The 21,817-nt window shown below is 38.9% G+C and overlaps 1 protein-coding gene and 1 long non-coding RNA gene across 2 annotated transcripts; one reads left to right on the top strand and one right to left on the bottom strand.

Annotated features, from left to right (window-relative positions):
• Positions 1-2,682: 2,682 nt before the first annotated feature.
• On the bottom strand, positions 2,683-11,725 carry BCL10 (BCL10 immune signaling adaptor). Its single transcript, XM_014058345.2, has 3 exons — positions 11,592-11,725; positions 8,202-8,490; positions 2,683-5,853 (listed from the first exon to the last, which is right to left on the bottom strand). The coding sequence occupies exons 1-3, from the start codon at positions 11,661-11,663 to the stop codon at positions 5,498-5,500; spliced, it is 717 nt and encodes a 238-aa protein (XP_013913820.2). The 5' UTR covers positions 11,664-11,725; the 3' UTR covers positions 2,683-5,497.
• On the top strand, positions 11,647-15,766 carry LOC148044545 (uncharacterized). Its single transcript, XR_015697247.1, has 3 exons — positions 11,647-11,782; positions 13,608-13,703; positions 15,273-15,766. It is a non-coding gene; the product is annotated as an uncharacterized LOC148044545 (long non-coding RNA).
• Positions 15,767-21,817: the final 6,051 nt, after the last annotated feature.

The following is a 21,817-nucleotide window of genomic DNA, read 5'->3' as shown; positions in this document are numbered from 1 at the left end:
TAGTTCCGAAGCCGAGTTTATCCATGCTAAACGTCGAAAAGCGTCGAAACAGGGCTGCCCTATATAGGCGGCAGAAATCCGGACGACTACTAAATGAAAACAAATTTAAAATTCTTCATCGCTCCTTGTGGTTGTCCCCATTTTTGCAGGCCAGATGACAGCCCAAAATCAAAAACTATGCAGTTATATTTTTCTACCTGTATCTGTAAACGTATCTGGAATGAAAAGTTCTGGCTGTGTAGTCAGTCGAGTAGAACTGAAAAAGTCCCCTTATTCCTTTACAACATTTACTAATAAGATCCTTTCATGTATGCTTTATTCAGGAGTAACACAACTTATTCAGGAGTTGTGTTGTGATTAAAGTAGGAACTGCTTAAACTTAGTCGCCTTTCATGGTTAAGATAAAATACAGAGAGCACAGCTCTATAACTGGATTAGAAGACAGAACAGAAAAGTAATAGTTTCAAAAACTATCTCTAGAATTACAATATAATATTGGTTTAGTTACTCTTACTGTAAAGCCAATAAACAAATACAAAGGAATGTGGAAACAGCAGGGGACAGTCACTGTCATGGAAGATAAAAATGGATAGCAAGCAATAAGAAAGCAATGAAAGCATTTTTTAAGATAGTTTAGAATAAGGGAGTGTATTATAAATCAGGGGTCTCTAATTCCCAGGCTGCAGACCGGGGTTCCACCACAAAACCGCGTTCGACTAAAGCGCGCTCGACGAAACCGCGTACCTGATGTCATCACAGCGCGACGAAAAAAAGCACGCTGTGAACGCTAAAGCTAAAATTAACCCCTAAACCTAAACCTAACCCTAAACCTAACCCTTAACCTAACCCTTAACCTAACGCTAAACCTAACCCTAACCCTTAACCAAACCCTAAACCTAACCCTAACCCTTAACCTAACCCTAAACCTAACCCTAACCCTTAACCTAACCCTAACCCTAACCTTAACTTGAATCGGCTTGCTTTCAAAGCGCTTTTTAAAGCGCCCTTTTTTCTCCGCGGTCGCTGTTGTCGCGCTGCTGATGACGTCAGCGACGCGGTTTAATCGGGTGCGCTTTAGTGGACCGCGGTTTTGTCGTGCCACGGCAGACCGGTACTATTCCTTTGCCTGTTGTGAACCAGGCTGTTCAAGAAGCAAGGGATCTAAGCTTCATCTGTGCATGTGTGGGATTTACCGTATTTTTCGGAGTATAAGACACTCCAAAGTATAAGACGCACCTAGATTTTGGGGAGGAAAACAAGGGAAAAATATCTGCCTCGCCACCCAGCAATTTGCCTCCTTGTAATAAACAGTACAGACAATATAAAAATGTGTTAAAATGTGCTTTCTGGAAGTATAGTTATTCTCTGCTATTTAAAAGAATAGCACTTTTTAAAACAATACCACTAGGCCTCTTCAGATCAAGCATTTATTTTAAAAAGCTTCCTCATTTTGTTAAGTTGTCTAGAATAGTAATAAAGCAATCTTTAAAAAATAAGTCTAATAATTTGAACATTCTATAGGTATTTATAGTTGTTGACTTGTCTCCTTGCAGCAAACAGCCTGATTAGCACAAGAAAAAAAAATCTGCCTCCCAGCAATTTGCCATGTGGAGCAAATTTCACTTTCAATTTCTTCAATCATCAGCTGTTAGAGGCTGCAGGCATTGCAATAGCTTATTGAAGCCTTCCCAAACCCCCATTTGCTGCAAAGAGGTAAATTGCTGGGAGGCAGAAGCCAAAGGGTGGGGACCGGTGGGTGAGTGGGGCTACATTCCGTATATAAGACGCACCCAAATTTTCACCCTCTTTTAGGGGGGGAAAAAGGGCAGCTTATACTCCGAAAAATAACATGTGTGCAAACCCATCCCGCCCCTGGTCCTTGGAAGACAATTTTTCATCCAAAACATCCAAAAATTACAAGGTGACTTGCAACAAAGGACTTGTTCTGAATATATTTATAAAATACTTTTTTTAAAAAATGCTTCCCAATAGCATAAGTACGTAACTATTGGTGAAGAGAAGCCAAGATTAGGACATGACATATGATTGCATATCCTCTGATCCATCCAACATCATAATAAAGTTTGCAGACGACCCAACAATGCTGGGTCTCATAATTGGAGGGGACGAATCAGCATACAGGGAAGATGTCCAGAAGGTATCCGCATGGGGCTCAAGAAACAACTTACATCTAAATACTAGTAAGACAAAGGAGATGGTGCTAGATTTACGGAAGCACAGAGAGGAACTTGCCGCACTGTATATTGAGGAGGGCTGTGTTGAGAGGGTTTCCTCTTTTAAATTCTAGGGAGTGCTTATTAGTCAAGATCTCACCTGGAAAAACAACATGTCTCTGGTGATTTGAAAGGCCCAACAGGGACTTCATTTCCTTAGAGTCCTGCGAAAAAATCGGGTGGAACAACGGCTGATGACCTCTTTCTATCGGTCCACCATAGAAAGTGTCCTCACATATTGTATTACAGTATGGTATGCTGGTTTAACAGCTGCGGACAGGAAGGCACCACAGAGAGTGATCAATTCGGCACAAAAAACCATTGGTTGCCCTCTGACACCACTGGATGACATCGCCAGATCTCACTGCTTTAGCAGAGTAAAGAAGATACTCAGAGATTATTCACATCCTGGTCAGTGTCTCTTTGCATTTCTACCATCAGGCAGAAGACATCAAAGTATAGCCAGCCGAACAAACAGGTTTAAAGATAGTTTCTATCCTTGGGATGTGAGACTTTTAAATACAACCACAATCACTCCATGCACACTAGTCTTTTTCTTTTTCTTTCTTTTTTCGTTTCTGTTATAATTTTGCACCAGTGAGGTTAAAACTAATTTCGTTGTATTTAAGTACAATGACAATAAAGATTATATTTATACATACACTGAGAAAACTATTTTTAAAAAATCAATTCAGTTTATTATACAAATGCTTCACAGATTGCCTACTTGTAAATATTTGTAAAGCATTAAACAGTAACCACAAACTTCCAAATATTTTTCCAATTCAACATTGCTTTATATAAAGCATATATTTTTTTAAAGTATCATTTAAGAATATAATGATTATCAAAGACATTAATTTAATAGAATAGTATGTTATTTTTCATTATGTACCTATAATAATTCACACAGGTTTTGGCATACATGAAATGAAGCGCAATAGAGAGAAAGAACCCTGAATACTAAGGCACTAGGAAGTTTTTTAAACGAAAATATGGCAAAGTATTAGGGGCAACCGGTCCATAAGTATGCAAATACAGCATTTTCTTATAAATTTGACAATATCTGCAGTTAGTAGTCAAAAAAGGAAGTTCATGTTCTGTAAAACATCATGGAAGTTTGAGCTGAGGTAGCATTTGAGTTAAAAAGTTGTTAACAGAAATGGTCAGATTACAGAAGACCTAACAATCAGTTAGATTTGATTGTGACTTGACACAGTTGTGTCCTGAAACATGGGCAGGGCACTCTGTACTACAACCTAGCACCAATTTGAATTAATATAGAACAGGTTTCGCTCTGGACAGCTAGTAAAATGACCGCAAAAGATTATAAACCTTTAACATTATGTTATTTATATACGTTAAATATATATTTTATATTTGCTCTAAGACAATTCCTCTTCACTCAATGCAGCCCAGGCAAGCCAAAAGGCTGATCACCCGTGATATAGTCTTCTTAAAATACTGGGCTGTAATCTTCTGCGTGTCTAACTGGGGACACGTTCTGTAGAACTCAGTGAGATAGCTTTCTAAATAACATGTGCAAACAAAAAGCTACTTATTTAATTTAGATAACTGGTGGCAGTTTCATCCAAAATGTTGTAGAAGAACATTTTTTAATAAATCTTTTGCTGTCCCAGAAGCCCCACTCAAGTTGTTTTGCTTTTGGATAGTAAAATTTGAATTTAATTTAAAGTATTGTTTCCAAGAAACAGTACTTTAAGAAGTCCAAGAAACAAAAATGGCAAAAGATGAAGAGAAAGAAATGCTTTTATGCTACCTAGAAAATAAATATGCTTTTCAGTGAATCTCTTCTTTACAGTGTTGCACCTCAAACCATGAGAAAACAATATTGATATATGATTTTATACTCCCTGAGATGGCATAGTAGAAATTATTTGTCCAATACAACATTGTTTCACCTTGAGAAATAAACATAGAAATTGAGGTTTCATTTTAGAAATATTCTCAAGATTGTAAAAGTGCAAACTCAAACTAGAAGTAAGCTCCACTGAGTTCAAATTGACTATCAAGTAAGCATGCTACAGATATTTTAAGCTCCAGTTCTTAAAGAAATATATACATTTAATGCCTAACATTTTATAAACTCCCTAATTCAAAAGGGATTTCTTAATTGCTATCATTTTCAAAAAGTGTACTTGGAGAATTCAATCATTCAGAATAAAAGACAGTACTTGCTTAAAAGCCATAATTAAGATTTTACATCAAGTGATGCAATCATAAAATACATCACATGACCACACTGATTAGTTATCGGCAGTTCCAGAAGTCGCTAGTTACAATATTAAATAAGGACTGCAAATTATTGCAATTCCTCAACTTTTCTTGTCAGAAACAGGCAGGAAGGAAGCAAATTGGGATCATATGACTGTGGGATGCAGTGATGATTGGAAATCTAGGCCCCTTGCCGAGTGCCTGGATTACATTCATGTGACTGCAGGGGTGCCACAACAACCAGAATTTCATGGATTGGTTAAGTACCACTCATTTAGCAGGTCAGTGAACAAGCAGTTGTTAAAACAAGGAGCACCTATATAATATGAGGCCAATCATCTTCATAGATATAGTCATAATACTGTAATTCAGGAGATTTTTTCCCCCCTTTGCTAAGGTTTTCATTACTTCCTGATCCTTCTGTTCAAACAGAAGGCAATATTTTCTGAACATTAAGTGGTCAGTTGAAAACTTTATTCTAATGTAATAACTGTAAGAGAAAACCTTAAACTGGAGTTTCTCTTACACTAAATAATTGTCCTTGTGATTGATTTGCATAATTAGATAAACCTTTTAGTTCAGTAGTCAGGATTCTATGTGACATAATTTCTGCAATTATTTTGTCTTCCACCACTATGTAAGAAGAAAATAAATTGTCTGACATTATGAACCGATGAACGTAGTAAACTTTTTACTAAAGTGTAGAAATATATTAAATCTTTTAAGTATTCCCATATTGTTTTTCAATATAGCAATGCTACTATTTACTTAGCTATAAATCCCTTTGAAATCAGTGAGGCTTACTTCTGAATATCTATGTACAGGACTGTATTATAATTTGCATAATACAAGCAGCTTCATGATTAATTAAACATGAATATTTTTTGAAAACACCTACTTTCAGTTTTCAAAAGTAGTACAACCAAGTACAATAAGAAATTTTAAAGATGAAACATTTTTTTGCAAAATTATATAAGGCAACATTCAGCATTATTATCTTTTCAAAGTTATTCAAGAAAAAAAACCCATTATGGAAGAATTGAGCGGGATCGTAAAGGTAGAAAGGGATTGTCACTGGAAGTGGTGGATATTTCCTCTTGCTCACTCTGCAATTCTGTTGGAATAGGAGGCGCTCCAGGATCTCCAGGTCCCGGAAGAGTAGAGAGAACAGAATTTTCCATGTTTCCAACCTCTGTAATAGGTAAATTCATTGAATAAAGAGAAGAGGCAGATACAAAAGGAGCTGTACTATATTCTTCTGGATGAAGGTAGGTGTTTTCTCTGTGTCTTTGTTTTTCAAAAAAATTAGAGTCATTTGACTGCGATCTAGAGAGATTGTTTGCTTGCTCATATACTGAAGCCATGCAGTTGTTACAACGTGTTCCTGTAAAAAATATATTGGATTACTTAGTTATGATACTTGTAAAAGATATTTTAACTATTGCAATAACTTGCATCATTTAGATACATTTTTATCTATTTAACTTCATTGCTTTTTTTGATGTTTCAAATTTATATGGAATTTTAATCCCAAAATTAACCACCCACACTCACTTGTCAATGAGGTGGGTGACATATAAATTTAATTAATAAATAAAATTCAGCTTAAGAAATAACCTCTATTGTTATTTCTTGAAGAAATGAGATGGTGTCAGCTTCTGCCTTGCTGTTGCTTCAGCTGCCATGAAACGGGGAGGGAGGGCTGGTATTTGGGAGGGGTTAATTGATGTGCTGGAGGAATGTTCTAGGATGTACAAGATGCTTGGATAGCGCATGCGTGAGTGCTTCCCGCCTAGACCAACGGCCTCGACATTCCATCTTCGTGATGTCTTTTTGAAGTTATCTCACACCTGACATTTGAAGGACTTATGATTGGCCTGAAGCTATGATCCTAAGGGGTGGGGAATGGACTATTCTATATATCCATCGCTTTCGCGCCTAATTAAGTAGACTTTGCTTCGCAACTGCTCGCTTACCATTTATAATTAGTAAAAGTACTTTTGATTTCCAACCCATGGAGTCTCTTAGTCTTTCTTTCCTAATTATGTAATGGAGTGATGCTGACAGATGGTTTGGAAAGAAAATGTCTGGAAACCTCAGTTATCATCCAGACTGCCTATATAGCCCTGTGGATCAGGTTGCTAAGTAATTATAAAAAAACATATCTTTGCCACCTTGAAGTTATTAATATGAAATCTTGTCCATGTGGAAAATTGGCAACCAATGCAGATCATTTAATGATAGGGTTATATATAGCAACAACTTTGGATGATGCTTAAGAGGAGCACCATATATAGCACACTGCAGTAATTAATATAGGACATTACCAGTGCATGGAGTACAAAAAACCCCAAGCTGTTTATGTCTAAGAACAGCAGTAGCTGCCATACTAATCAAAGGTTATGTCTTATGTAGTAATGAGCTTTATATCCCTGGCATTTTAGAAACAATTAATTTATAAACCTTCCTCTGCTGAAAAGAGACCATCCCATCTATGTCAGGAAAATTACCAGTATATTTTCAGGAACTTGGAACTAAGCATCCATAAAATTTCCATTTTAATAAAATTTAGATCTATCACTGTCATCCAATTACATAAATCTCAATGTCTCTACAGCTTCATTTGAAAGAAAAAAAACTGTATTCATGCCATCAACAAAATGGACACACTGTGCTCCACATGTCCCGGGGACTGCCCCAACTGACTTAACACTGGAGAGAAAATGTGTTAAAATATATTGTGATATTTCTGGGCAAAACTGCCAGAAAATTCCAAAACATCAACTAAACTAATAGGATTGCATGCTCTTAAGGCTATGTTGTCAATTTGGAAAACCAAAGTAAAAAATCAGACCAAAACTCAGACTAAAATAAATGTAGAGAATCAGTTTTCTCTAAGAGTAACAGAAACTCAACTGTTATCACCATTTTAATATCTTGTATCCAAAAGAGATATGAACAACTGAGAAATTCTTACTCAATTTTCTAAATCCATTGATTACTAAGTGATGCACTTATCAAAATCTAGATCTATGCAATCTATAGTCGCCATCTAATTACAATTAGCTATTAAGGACAGGGACTGAAATGTCAGAATGTTAATTTTACAACTGCAAGGACCTAAAATCTTATTTCTGAAATCTGTCCTTTTGGTCATGCAAAAATGATTATTTTTGAAGGGCTCAATAGACTTTTTATAACTCTGTTATATATACACACATATATATCATCCCTGAATGTTAGTAACCTTTGAACCATTCTAATTAAACCCACTTGATATACTACTAATAAATGCAACAGAGGCAACAAAAGGAGGCTTCTGATTTAGCTTGTCATACAATAAACATAACTGCTTGTGACAAGTGCTCTATCATTGTCTAGTCTACGTCAACATTCTCAATGCTTGAGAATCAGAAATATTCTACAAGGACATGATAATAATACACCACACCCTTTCAGTACACAATAAAGACCTTAAGGGAATGAAGCTAGGTTGTCAATCAAAGCACGATTTTAAAATCATTTTGTAACTCTTATATTTGAATACATATCATTATTCCTAAATTTCTGCTCCTTCATTGATTCAAAGGCAAATTACTTTGACTTACCTTGTTCGCGACTTACCAAATTCATAGCAACATACTTAAAAGTAAATATGCATAGGAATAGGCTATGTAACTACATACTTTATAAGCCCTTTAAAATATACAGTATTCAGTTATTAAATAATACCTTTAAGACTTTCAAGTTTTTCATTTTTTGCTTTCAAGATGGCATCAGTTATTTTTTCTAACAGGAAGTTTTGTGTTTTTTCACATTTGATAGATTCTATCAAAGTGTCTAGTCCTTTTGGATGTTCTGCTAAATAATCCAGCAGTTTCCCAGCCTTTTTCCTACTTGAGGTTCGACAAGAGATTTCTTCAGTATCCTCTCTACTCAGTATTTTCTTTGAACGTAGGTAGTCAAAGTGTCTTTCTGCAATTATTTTGTCACACAGATAGCGGCGTAATCGTTCTAAAACCTAGCATAAAAATAAGAGCATGTTAATAAAAGATTAACTTTATCAATGCCTAAATTATTGTTTATATTACTATGAAGGAGCAATGAATCATAAATAATTCCTAACAAGTAAGTTTTAGTTAGAATTTGCAGTACTGTATTTTATCAAGAACGAGTTATTCATGTCTTGGATTCAAATTTCAATTCTGTTCGTGAGATAATTTTTTCCCTGGAACTAACATAAGGATTACTGAACTAACAATCAAATAGTACAAAGTACTAACACTAAAAAGAAATGGAAGTTCACAATCTTTGGTAAAGAGTACTAACATACTTTATATTATACTATCCTAGCTATACTCTCATTTCAGTAACATTTAACTGGGTGAAATGGTGCGTCCTAGGGCAACAATTTTTGAACTAAGATTGTTCAAATGGACTAACTTACAGAATGCATCCAAAAGATGGGACAACTCCCATGGCACTGAATTTTGGCAAATGTTACAAAATATACACTATATTGCCAAAAGTATTCACATTTCTGAATGTATTCCAACTTTTATAGTTCCTTTGCCAAGCTAAAGCCAGTCTTTTTCACCATGTTTGTCCTTACAAGGGCTTCCTGACTCATATAGATTTTACATGAGGCGATGTTCTGGGATTCCTATTTTTTTTATAGGCACACAGACTGATGCAATTGATATGAAAAAGGCCTTTGAATAAGCAATGAAGTACATACTGACTTATTGTATTTATTGGCTTTCTCAGTTTTCAAGTGTGCATCAGTCTCATGACAATGTCTCATGTTTCTTGGCCGTTTTAAAAGCCCACTTGAACATCTGGCATCTCCTTCCCACATAGAACTCTGCACTGTATGAGCTTAAGCATTATTTTGTTAAGATGTAAAATTAAGAATATTATGTAATAGGTTGCACACTCAGTCAAAACTTGTTTCAATTGATTAAATAGCCTTTGTTCTCAACATTTGCTAGTGTAGCTTGGTTAGAACCTTTACGGATTCTTTTTTTATTAATCAAATCAATAGGAATTCAATGTATTATTTAATATACTTATCTGTTTATTTAAAATGTAATATATTCCCTGAATACAGTTCCAATATGAAACAATAAATACAATCTACAAGATCACAAGAGAAATTGACATGATCTTGAACAAAAAGTTAATATTCTATATATTGTAGATCTACACTTTTTGCTAGAAAAATAGGACAAAGGCAAAACCAACTTCCATTGAGTCATTCATGTGCAACATTCAGAGATTAGGAAGGGGAATTCCTATAAACACTCCAGGACAACCTACTATAACAGAAAGACTTTATCCATTAAGGAAAACAAAGGGATCTGGAAGAACATGAGAATGAATGGAATATTGAAAGGAATCTGGTGTAGCAGTTAAGATGTGAAATAAAGACTGTGGAGACCAAGAATCAAATCCATCCTTTGCCACTGAAGTTCCCTGGATGAGTTGGAGCTAATTATTATCTTTATGTACTATCTCAGAAGGACCCAATTGTTGCACGAACAAAGGAGGAAGTGCTATAAACACCAACTGGAAACTTCTAGGGCAGGATTACCCAAACTGTAAGGTATGCTTACCTTAGGGAGGTGAGACAGAATAAGGGAGAGGTGTGAAGAACCTCTTTGTTCTACGTTGTTACCATAAATCCCCCTTTCCAAAAATACCAGCTTCAAGTAACATGGTGATAGAGGAGGCAAAATCTTTTGTTTTAAATTTTGTAATTAAAAACAAAGTTTCATTGCATTGTTTTCTTTGCCCATTTTGGTGGAGCTGGATCTTTATGAGAGGTGCACACAATAAGATTCCACTAAAAGGAGCTTTGATGGCAAAAGATTTGGGAGTCCCTGTTTTAAGAGTACAGAGGGATGGAAACAGAGTCCATCCAGTAACTTTTGAATGATTTATTTGGTTGTTAACTGACACATTTAATTGAAGTTTCTGGGAATTCAAACATGAGGCTTTGGGAGGCTTTACTCTTTGTCCCTTGAGGAGGGGACAAGTTTAGGAAATAATTCATTTTGTTGCTGTTATGTTAGGTAGTCTTCTATAAATGCGAGAGAGGCAGCAAACAAATCTAGTAAATAAAATAAAAAGTCAAGAGACGTCTGAATAGATTCAGATTTGCCTCCTGCTCTTAAAACCTATTGACATTTGCTACAAACAAAGATACTTTTTTCATTTGCTTTAATTTTTAATTCTCATTTGTCCGTTTTAAAATTCTGACTGGGAAACATGCTTTACTAAATAATGTACGGTATACAGGTAGTCCTCAGCTTATCACAAATTGTGCCTGAAATTTATGTTCCTAAATCAGAAATTTGTTCAGTGAGTTTTGGCCTGTTTTATGACTTTTCTTGCCACATTTGTTAAGTGAATTACTGCAGTTGTTAAATTGGTAACACGGTTGTTAAGCGAATCTGGTTTCCCCATTGACTTTGCTGGTCAGAAAGTCACAAAAGGGGATCACGTGACCCCGGGAAGCCGTGACTGTCATAAATACGAACCACTTGCCAAGAAATCCAAATGTAAATCACATGACCATGGGGAATGCTGTGATGGTCATACGTGTAAAAAACGGCCATGTCACTTTTTTTCAGTGCCATTGTAACTTCCAACGACGGTCACTAAGTCGAGGGTCACCTGTATTAATGTAAAAAAATAAGGGTCTCTCCCCAGATTGTAGCAGATTTCGTCCTTCCTCTGCTAGCAGATGGGAGACAAAGCAGAATCCCACCAAGCGATGCTTGAAGCTTTCCAGTCAGCAGAAGGGAGCCCCACGCAAGGGAGGAATGACGTCACTGCGGCAGGAAAGGCCACACCTGGCGGAATTCCCCGCGCCGGCGACACTCGGCAGACCAACCGCCAATCCACCGCCACGCGGAAACTTGACGCGCCAATGCCATGGCAACCACTGCCCTCCCACCCCCGGTCCTCCGATGTTTTAAGGACCCTCTAGGCGCCCCCTTTCTCCCAAACAAGGAACTCCAGGTCCCCTTACGCCAAGCGCGAGCGCGCCCGCCCTAGTCGCGAGCTCTCCGCCGTCAGAGCAACTTCCCCCCGCCGCGGTCGCTTCGCCTCTCTTACTTCCTTTTTCACCTCCGCCATTTCGTCTTCGGTGAGCGACCGCGCGGCCGCCGTCGGCTCAGCGTCCGCCATGGCGGAAACAGCAGAGCGCAGAAAAAGGCCACGAGGGAGAAGCGAGCCTTCCGCGAAGCGAGATAGGCTTGGCCGGAGATGGACTCCCTCGGGAAGAACTCCACTTCCTGTGTCTTGAGGTGAGCGACGCTACAGGCAGGCCCACGCGGAGGAGGTGTACCTAAGTATCGCGCATGCGCTTTCCACAGGAAAAGGCTCCCTTATTTAGTCGTGGGTGTGGATTTCCGTCGCGGTTTGTCACTCAGGGCTAAGTTTAGAGTTCGGTTAGTTAGTCGTATCCCAGTGCTGAGTGTCAAAGTGGGTCTCTGTCTCTGGTGGGTCTTGGAGGCTGAAGACACCAGAGATGATTATCCCCGCTGATAACTTTGGAGCTAGGCCTTATGATTGCTTTATAATTATTATTTGAATAGCCTGGCTGAATTGGTTTTACTTAACTACGTGTAAATTATTCATAAAGTAGTAAGATGAGGCGAGACAAGATAACCTTTTTTGTCACTTTTTTTTCTGTGAACACACTGGCACACCTTAAAAAAATGAAATTCTGATGCCTGCTCTCATATGTTCTATTCACTAAGGCTGCATTACTATTACTATTAGTCTTCTCATTGTTCGTATCACCCATTTCCTCCCACTTATGACTGGGTGACTGTAACTTTGTTGCTTGCATCCTTACAATTTATATTGATATTTATTGTTTCCTGATTGCTTATTTGCACCCTATGACTATCATTAAGCGTATCTTATAATTCATGATGGATGTCTTTTTATGGGTTCACCGACAAAAGGGCGAATGACAAAACCGCGCCCGACTAAACCGCGGTGACAAAACCGCGTGTTCTAAAGCGCTCCAACGAATGAGCGCTGAATCGCGCCGACAACAGCGCGGCAACAGAAGCACGCTGTAAAACTAAACCTAACCCTAAACCTAACACCAACCCTAACCCTAAACCTAACACCAACCCTAACCCTAAACTTAACGCTAAACCTAACCCTAAACCTGACCCTAAACCTAACCCCTACCTTAAGTTAAATCGGCTTTCTGTCGTCCCACTGTTGTAAAGCGCCTTCTGTCTCCGTGCTGTTGTCGGCGTGCTGTTGTCGGCGCATTGATGACATCGCGGTTTTAGCGACGCAGTTCAGTTGGGTGCGGTTTTGTCGTTCGCCCTTTTGTCAGGTCATGCTTTTTATGTACACTGAAAGGATATGCACCAAAGACAAATTCCTTGTGTGTCCAATCACACTTGGCCAATAAAGAATTCTAATCTAGTCTAGTCTATATACATATGCAGTGTGTGTCTGTACACACACACACACACACACACACACACACACACACACAGATGTAAGGAATCTACAGTAAAGATAACTTAAGAACCCTTTTCTGTTTCTTTTCTTTTTTAAAAGCTGCTGTGCAGTTTGCTTCAGCATCCATGCATGCGTGGCTGGAGAATTCTGAGAGTTGAAATCCACAGGACTTAAAATTGTCAAGGTTGGGAAACCCTGAACTCGATGGTTGTGACACTCTAATTTTTTTGGCAACATGATTTATTTATTCATTTGTTAGATTTATATAGCTGCCAATCAGAGACTCAAGAGAGTGTTTTCTTTGAAACAATACTAAAACATTCAGATTATAAACAGTATAAAAAGTAAATAATGTTATGGGGAAGTGCATAAAGAAAACTTTCAGTCCTCCTTGCTCACTCAATAATTTGAATAAACACTTCAGTTCATGGCCTGTGTGAAAAGCTAAGTGTTGAGGCCTTTCTACTGCTGAGAAGGATGAGTCCAAGTGGAGTTCTGGAAAATAACATTCTAAGAATGGCAGCAGAGAAGGCACATTTTTGGGACCTCACAAAATAGCATTGTTTAAATCATGGGTGTCAAACATGCTGCGTCAAGTTGCCATCATGTGACGTTTCACGATGTTTTTTCCCTTCGCAGAACTGGGGTGGATGTGGCCTGCGCATGATGCATCCGGCCCGGGGGCCATCAGTTTCACATTCATGGTTGAAGAGGGACCCTGTCATATCTTATAGGGTGAGTAGAGACAATTGGAAAAAGGCAATATTGTAGATAATCATGTTAAACTTTCTTAATCACAACTACCAATTAGAATTATACCCGGATTATGACTTGTACATCCTTAATTGTTTCCCTGATCACATTCTGGAGCAGCTTGTAAGGTCTTATTATACTGCTACTTTCACAAGATGAAAATGTCTTCTCAGTTACTGTTTTAACATCCCAATTCTGCTTAAGAGCCGAGGTGGTGCAGTGGTTAGGGTGCAGTACTGCAGAACACTTCAGGTGACTGTTATCTGCAGTTCAGCGGTTCTAATCTCACCGGCTCAAGGTTGACTCAGCCTTCCATCCTTCCGAGGTGGGTAAAATGAGGACCCAGACAGTGGGGGCGATATGCTGACTCTGTAAACCGCTTAGAGAGGGCTGAAAGCCCTATGAAGCGGTATATAAGTCTAACTGCTATTGCTATTAACTTCCACACTAAGATCAGGGTTAGTTGCTGCCAGCTGTTAAGGTTTGTTTTGCAAGCCTACAATTGTTTTTATGAGTGATGTTTTGCAATCTCAGTGGATGATAACATTAGTTCCGAAAAATAATTTAAAGGAAGCACAGAGAAACTGAGCTCTCTTGGGGCTGTGCTGTTTGTAAATATTGGCAGCCAACTTCTCTTGTGTCCTAGGTTCCTGTTTCCAATGTAAAGGCTTTTAGATGAAATGTGTGTTTTAGTTACAAACCTTACACATATGGGAAATAAGAACAGCCTAAAAATGATTATGGCTTATGGATAAAAATAAATCTTGGCTTAACATTAAGTAGAATAATTCTGTTAAGGATTACTCCAACATATTTAAAATAATTATAGTTTTTGGCATATTAAAAGAGGATGAACAGATAACTGTTTTTAGATTGCATTTGTCTCCAAGGATTCTAAAAGTTGCCTTTTAATTGTTATATCCTTATTTTTGTTCAGAAGCTCAAAACAGAATACACAGTGCTCCATCCTCCCAATTTTATCCCACAAAAAATCTTTGAGGTATGCTAAAAAAAAGAATGGCTCAAAGTCAGCCATTTAATCTTGGCAGAATATAGATTAGAACCTCTATGCTAGTGCAGCACCTTGTAATTGTTAACATGGCAGAATATCTCTTTAAATACAAACTATTCTGGTAAAGTGGTACTGAGAAATGGTAGTTGTTTGGGAAGGAATAGTGAAAATGAAGGAATTTTGTCACTGGTGGAATTTGGGCATGTTAAATTTAATACTGTATGCTCTTTTAGTGAAGAGTGGATGAGGTGTTGGAAGGGAAAGGAGAAAAGGATGGGAAGAACAGAAGGCGTGAAGTGGAAGAAAAGATGTATGGGAATGCCAGTATTTTTTGTTGGATCAGCAGATTTGCTGGATTAATTAAAGAACTTTGACTATGAGAGAACAAGTGAGCTGGAAAAGTTAAGAGAGCATTAGATGCTTTGGGCAACTTGCCGCAGTAGGACAATTTGGACAGTGGGACTGGAGTCACACATTATGTTTAGTTTTGACTCTTGAGTGAATCTCATTGCTGACATTGATTACTTATGATTTTCCAGGAAAAAAGGAGAGCAAGAAGATGGCCATTCTGAGATCTCTTCTGGGCAAGAAAACTCCATCCAATGAAGGAGTGATATTGAAAGCATGGTGGACAGTGCTCCAAGAACTGTTGGTGGGTTCCAAACTGCCCCAAGACAATGAGAAGAAAAGTTGTGCTTTTCTGAGGAAACAGGAGAGTTGAAATGGACTTTTGAGAAGAATGTACTTGGTAATGATAAGGAGAAAGAGCAACTCCTTCTCCAGGTAAAAAGATGGCTTACCTGAACAGAGTTCCTAGAGGGACAGACCAAGTAGAACCAGGTGAGAGTGGGACTTGGTGGAGCTCAATTGGGTATTTTGGGGAAAGATGTCAGGTAATCTGGAAGGAGTTTGAGCCTATTGAGCCTGAGAATGTAGGCAGAGTTCTTATTGCTGTTTTCCTTTTGACAGCATAACACGCACTTCAAAATGGATCTAATGAAGCTAGGATTTCAATAAACAATCTTAAGCCACAGATGTTGTAAGAATTCTTATTGGAATGAGAGAATCAGTCTGTTCTGGAGAAGGCAGATGTTGGCTTGCCTTAGTCCTTTTTTAAAATATTATTTTGTATCATTATGATGTTACATGCTAATAATTTGTATCCTCTGCCTTGAATTGTAATGAAACCAAATGTAGTTTTTGTCTTGACTTCATTTACTTTTGGAATGGTGATCCCATATACGTCATTCAAAGCTCAAGTGCTGTTTTTTCCTGAGAAAAATGAATACAAGTTCCTTGCCTTAAAGGTTAACCCTTGCATTGGGGCATAAAGTCTAGGGAAGTTATGCTAAGATATATTTCTCTTTAAACCACTGCTAAATGTTGGCTTGCCACTAGAGGTCTCTGCAGGTGTGTATATGAAGATTCTTTTCTTCCTCCAGTCCCCTTTTCAAGTCATTTCTACAGTAGCAGAACTGTGCAGTGATCCAGATTAAAATAATGAGCATGGGCACACAAGTGGCAGCTATTAGCAGCACTTTAAAACAAAATGTTTTCCCCTCCCCCAGGAAAGCACATTTGGTTGAAGTGGTTGCCAACAGATGCTATTAGCAGATTTAATTCTAGTAGTGAGTTCTTTTTCCTATATTATGTTAATTGTAGTATACTGTAGTTTACTACTTTAAGTTACTGAATTTTTAACATAAGGTTAAAGAATTTGTTACATACAAATAAGGGAAACATAAGGAGAAAGAAAGAAACATCACTTAGGGTGCTTTTTATAACTTAAAAGGTGTATTCATCTCGACTCCTGGTGCAGCCTTACAGTTTTATTGGCAGCAGGATGGAAATGATTTCCTATTATCACCTTCTGGGATGATTATTAACCACCCAACTAGCTCATAATTCTTTATGTAAGTGATACCAGGGATAAGTTATGTAACGCTTGAAACAGCAGCGCATGTTGGAAATATGTAATGGTGTTATATTTTTGGATAAAAGTAATATATAAGATATATAAAGCTGATATATAAGTGGTAGGAAAATTGGATATGCATGAAATTCCATTATTACCTGTAATAATATATTCTGTTTATTTAAGCAGAGCTGCCTTCCTTTTTAAATATTAGACTTTGGCCACACTATATAGAAATTGGCGCTTCCAGATAACACTCTGAAGCGTTTACTTAATGTTCTGTTCCTTGGGCAGCTGAGCTGACCGGGTCATTTTTCCCACTTCTGCTTTTTAGTTTAAAGGCACAAACTCTGGTGCTTTTTTTAGCCAACCAGACTTTTTAAAAAATTCAGTGAGGCACGAATGGGAGAGGAGAACATTGGCCATTTTTCCCTTTTATCATTTTTGCAAACATATCCAATTCTACATAATAATAAAAATGTAATAATTTAAATCAGCACATTAAATTTAATTATTAAACAATCACAATAGTATTAAGAAGAAAAGGAGGAGGAAAAGTTGATAAAATAATCCCAAAATAGAAAATGCTTGAGATATATGAATATTTGAAACATCTACCGTTTTCCCCCGAAAATAAGAAAGGGTCTTATTTTCTTTTGCCCCACAAAATATGGCCTTGGGCTTATTATCAGGGAAGGCTTATTGTTTTGGGGTTGCTGGGCAGCTGCTCCCTTATGAGCGGGCTCCCGAAGAGCCGGGCACAGCCTCAGGAGCGAAGCAGCCATAAAGTAATCATGCTCACGAGCAGCCACCTGGTAAATCCCCTCTCCAGCCAGGCAGAGCGCCATTCACTGGCCTAGGGGGTATCACTAAGGCACCAAGCGCTGTGCCCACCCCCCAGGTTCCGCTGCTTGGCACATTTAGGATACTCCCTAGGTCAGTGCATGGAGCTCTGCCTGGCTGGAGAGGGGGGTTGTGCGAGCGCCTGTTCCGCCCCCAGCCTCACCAAGCCCTTGGACAGCTCTCCCAGGGCACCAACGCCACTCGCCACTGCCATGCTCCGAGCATAACTTCCAAACTCCAAAAATCGGCTGCCGAGTCTTCCAGCATTGGCCACTCTAGGAATGCTATGGTGGGCTGGCTGCTGGAAGACTTTCTGTCCGGAAGACTCTCTGTCCAGCAGCTGGCCCACCATAGAGAGCACTCCTAGAGCGGCCAATGCTGGAAGACTCAGCCCAGAGTTTTGGAGTTTGGAAGTTATGCTCAGAGCGTGCCGGCGGTGGGTGGCGGTGGCCAGCGGCGGTGCCCTGTGAAAGCTGCACAAGGGCTTGGTGAGGCTGGGGGTGGAACAGACGCTCGCGCAACTCTCCTCTCCAGCCAGGCATAGCTCCATGCACTGACCTAGGGGGTATCCCGAATGTGCCAAGCCGCGGGAGCTTAGGGGCAGGCACAGTGCTACATGGCTTGGCGCCTTAGAGATACCCCCTAGGTCAGTGAATGGCGCTCTGCCCGGTTGGAGAGGGGATTTGCCGGGCAGCTGCTCGTGAGCATGATTACCTCATGGCTGCTTCGCCCCTGAGGCTGTGCCCGGCTCTTCGGGAGCCCTCTCGCAAGGGAGCAGACGCCTGGCAACTCCCCCCTCCAGCCAGGCAGAACGCCACTCCCCAACCTAGCGGTATCCCAAAGGTGGCAACCAACGTGAATGCCTTCCCTCCCCCCGGCTCCCGCAGCTTGGCGCCTTCAGGATACTGCTAGGTCGATGAGCAGTGCTCTTCCTGGCTGGAGAAGGGGGTTGTCCAGAGGGTTTATTTCAGGGGTGGGCTTATATTTTTGCCCACGCGAAAAATGTGGCAAGGCGTTAGTTTCGGGACAGGTCGTATTTTCATGGAAACACGGTATGTTCAATATTTCTGTGAAAAATTGAGTTGTACACAAGAGAAGTCCATCAGAAAAAATGTTAAAATAACTAGTAGGTTGTGATCAAATCTGATGAAATTTATTCCCCTTTTCTGTTAAGTTTACAGCCAAAGCAATTTTTTGTGTTTCTAGATGGTATTGATCAATTCCTCTTATAATTTGATTTTCCTGTATTTTGCATGAGCAACTAACAACAAGGTCCAAATCAATTTTTTATGCAGCAACAATTTGAATGCATTGGAAAACCCTATGCCAGTTTCAGAATTCATTATGAACATTGTTGTGGGCTTTTCTCCCTCTCTTATTTAATAACTTTTAACCAAAGCCACCAACCAAGTGAGCATTACCACCATAGATGGTCTCTGTTCCAGTATGTTTATATTCCTACTACCGTATCACAGTCTAGACTCTAGAATATGCCATTGCTGGAGTGCGGTTTTAGCAGAAGGCTGATTTCTACACTCTCTCAATGTTTTATTGGAAGAAATGCAGCTTGGCTGTGGCCATTCCCACAATGGCTAGGATAAGGACCAAGTGACCATTTACACAGACAACTTAGAAAGTTTCAAGATTGATTGTCCCAAAGGTCCTTTTCAAAAGGCAACTGGACTTAGTTTTTTCTTTGAAGATGTTTTGCTTCTCATCCAAGAAGCTTCTTCAATGAATATGCTGCAGTCATCCATGACCTTCAAGTTTGGGAAAATTTCACTTCTGGTTCCAATGTATATGTAGTCACTTTTGCTTGCTAGTATTTGCTATCCAAATGGAAATCCAAACACCTGTCCGGATCAGAAATGGGTAGAAAGCAGGTCCTGATCTATAATTTGTAGTAAATTCATGTCCCCGTTATTCAACAACATTGAGAACAAAATTACCTTTTTTTACATAAATTAGCCTGGGAAGATGAAGGAAGTTTATCTTAGGATAATGACAAATAGACTTGTGTGTGAAAATATTGTTTAGGTACTGTAAATTCTGCTTAGAATTTTTTAGATCCAATGGTCTCTTCTTAATTCCTAGATTTGTAGGTACTTGTGGGGGGGGGGAGATTCAATAGACTCCCCCCCCCACTTATGTGAGGAGTTCCCAACCTGTGGAGATTGGGCAACACATTGACACATGTTGTAGGCACTCTGCAGTATCTTAAAAGAGATGGCCATCCACAGAATGCCGTGTGACACATAACCAGTTACAAAGCATTGATTTTAATAGAAGGCTACCTATTGTCCCCTCTAGTCACCCACCTGGGATGTTCCTGTGAGGATACTTCTAAGCAAAGCACTAACTGTAGTCAGCTGTTTTGCTTTCTAAGAAAACTCATGGGGGGGGGGGTAAAAATGAGGTTGGGAGGTGATGCATTTTCAATTTTTTAAATAAAGAAGTTTTTAAAGGAAGTCAAATGGAGCTGGAAGGATTTTATAAATGAAGCAATGCATTATTCTCTTTGTGTATTGGCTCCTATAGGATGCAATTGTTTTAATAATAATAGAATTCATTCCTCACTGCCTATGAAATATTCTACATTTGTATCTTTCCCAAAGCTTCACCTGTGCACTCTGAGACATGATGCTTTTCAACAGAAATTGTTATTATACTTGAGAATATGGAGCCAAATTCTTTTGCGTTGAAGAAAATATGTTGGACTCCAAGCATACAAGATGCCCTAGTATTGTGCCCGGATTGTGCCCTATGCTTCTGTGCAAATTATTTACAAGGATGTTGAACCCCATTTTATTTAGGCGTACAAAATCTGAGTCGCTTAGTCTTATCCATGGGTATAATGGCAATTTTTCTGGTTTACCTTTTACACTACCACAGTCACTTCAATGAGATAGGTGGCTACACAGGATAGATAGATAGATAGATAGATAGATAGATAGATAGATAGATAGATAGATAGATAGATAGATAGATAGATAGATAGCAAATGGCTACATGCAAGACCATGTAGCACTTCAATGTCAGATATATCATTCAGCAATCTACACAACTGGTTACCCCTCAGAGTGCTTGAAGGAGTCCTGATTCTCCCCACCCCTTGTCTAAACTTAAGTCCCTGTTACTTTTCTTCTATAGGCTATTGCCTGTAGAAGATGTCAGTTTTCATTCCCAGAAGAATGATTTGTATTTTCCACTAATATTAATGCTGAGAGCAATTCTTAAACTGAATTGTTCATCATGAGTGCTCTGTGTGTGTGTGAGAGAGAGAGAGAGAGCGAGAGAGAGCGAGAGAGAGAGATCCATGAACCACTCTTCACTGCAGAGGTGGGTTCCTACCAGTTTGGACCGGTTCAACTCAGTAGGTAGTAACTCGACCTGCCATACCCCCGAACCAGTTCTCTCGGCGGAGCCTATGGCACCACCATCTTGTTTTTTGCTTCTGCGCATGTGCAGAAGCATTTTTTAGTATTGCGCATGCGCACACAGCGCCTCCCTGAGCGAACTGGCAGTAGCAGCAGCCAGAACCCACCCCTGCTTCACTAACTTTCTTCACATTTTCCTTGGAGGTTCAAGGTTTATTGGAGGTTCATAGCATAAAAGTAACTTGATTGCTTCTGGAAAATGCCATACTTTCAATTCATCTGGTCACTTAGGAATATAGGAAAGAGTCTTAAGGAAAATTACGTTGTGGATGCAAATGTCTGTCTAAATACATGTCACATTTTTGACCTTTGTCTGTTCTGCCAAAGATATTTTCTTGGAAATGTGGTAACAGCTTTCATCTCTGCGAATGTCATTTCTGCCGCATTAAATTTGACTCTGCATCATAAATGAACCATCTGTTTTTTATTTCCTTTCTGATGCAAAACTCATATTTGTACAACTCAATAACATAGCCTTTTACAGCCATATATCCGAAATGGAAATGCAGAAAGTGAATCCATAAGCGCAATTTTCCTCAAGATTTACTGCTTCTATCAGACCCAAGCTTGCTTACCAAATCTAGGGCTTCCTGGCATCCCATTTTTCTTTTGAGGTGAAACTGAATATTTAGTGGAGATCTTTTGTAAATTACAAACTAACTACAGTATTAATTATTGTATTAAACCCAGTTCAAGTGTAGTTCAGAGGTATGAAGTTTGGGATATTAAGTTTAGTGTGTAGCAGAATAGACGCAGAACAGGAAAGATCCAAGACCGTATTTGCTACAGTGACCCTAGCTTCCTTTTTAACTTTAAATGTTATTATTTTCTTAGAAACTCCTGAATCCAAACTACCGGTATTTAAAACTTACATTCTGAAACAAATAAC

This window comes from Thamnophis sirtalis, unplaced genomic scaffold (assembly GCF_051295495.1).
Source record: "Thamnophis sirtalis isolate CommonGarterSnake01/CBP01778 unplaced genomic scaffold, rThaSir2_p1.2 scaffold_7, whole genome shotgun sequence".
Taxonomy (NCBI): Eukaryota; Metazoa; Chordata; class Lepidosauria; order Squamata; family Natricidae; genus Thamnophis; species Thamnophis sirtalis.
This window is presented reverse-complemented; position numbering and strand designations above follow the sequence as displayed.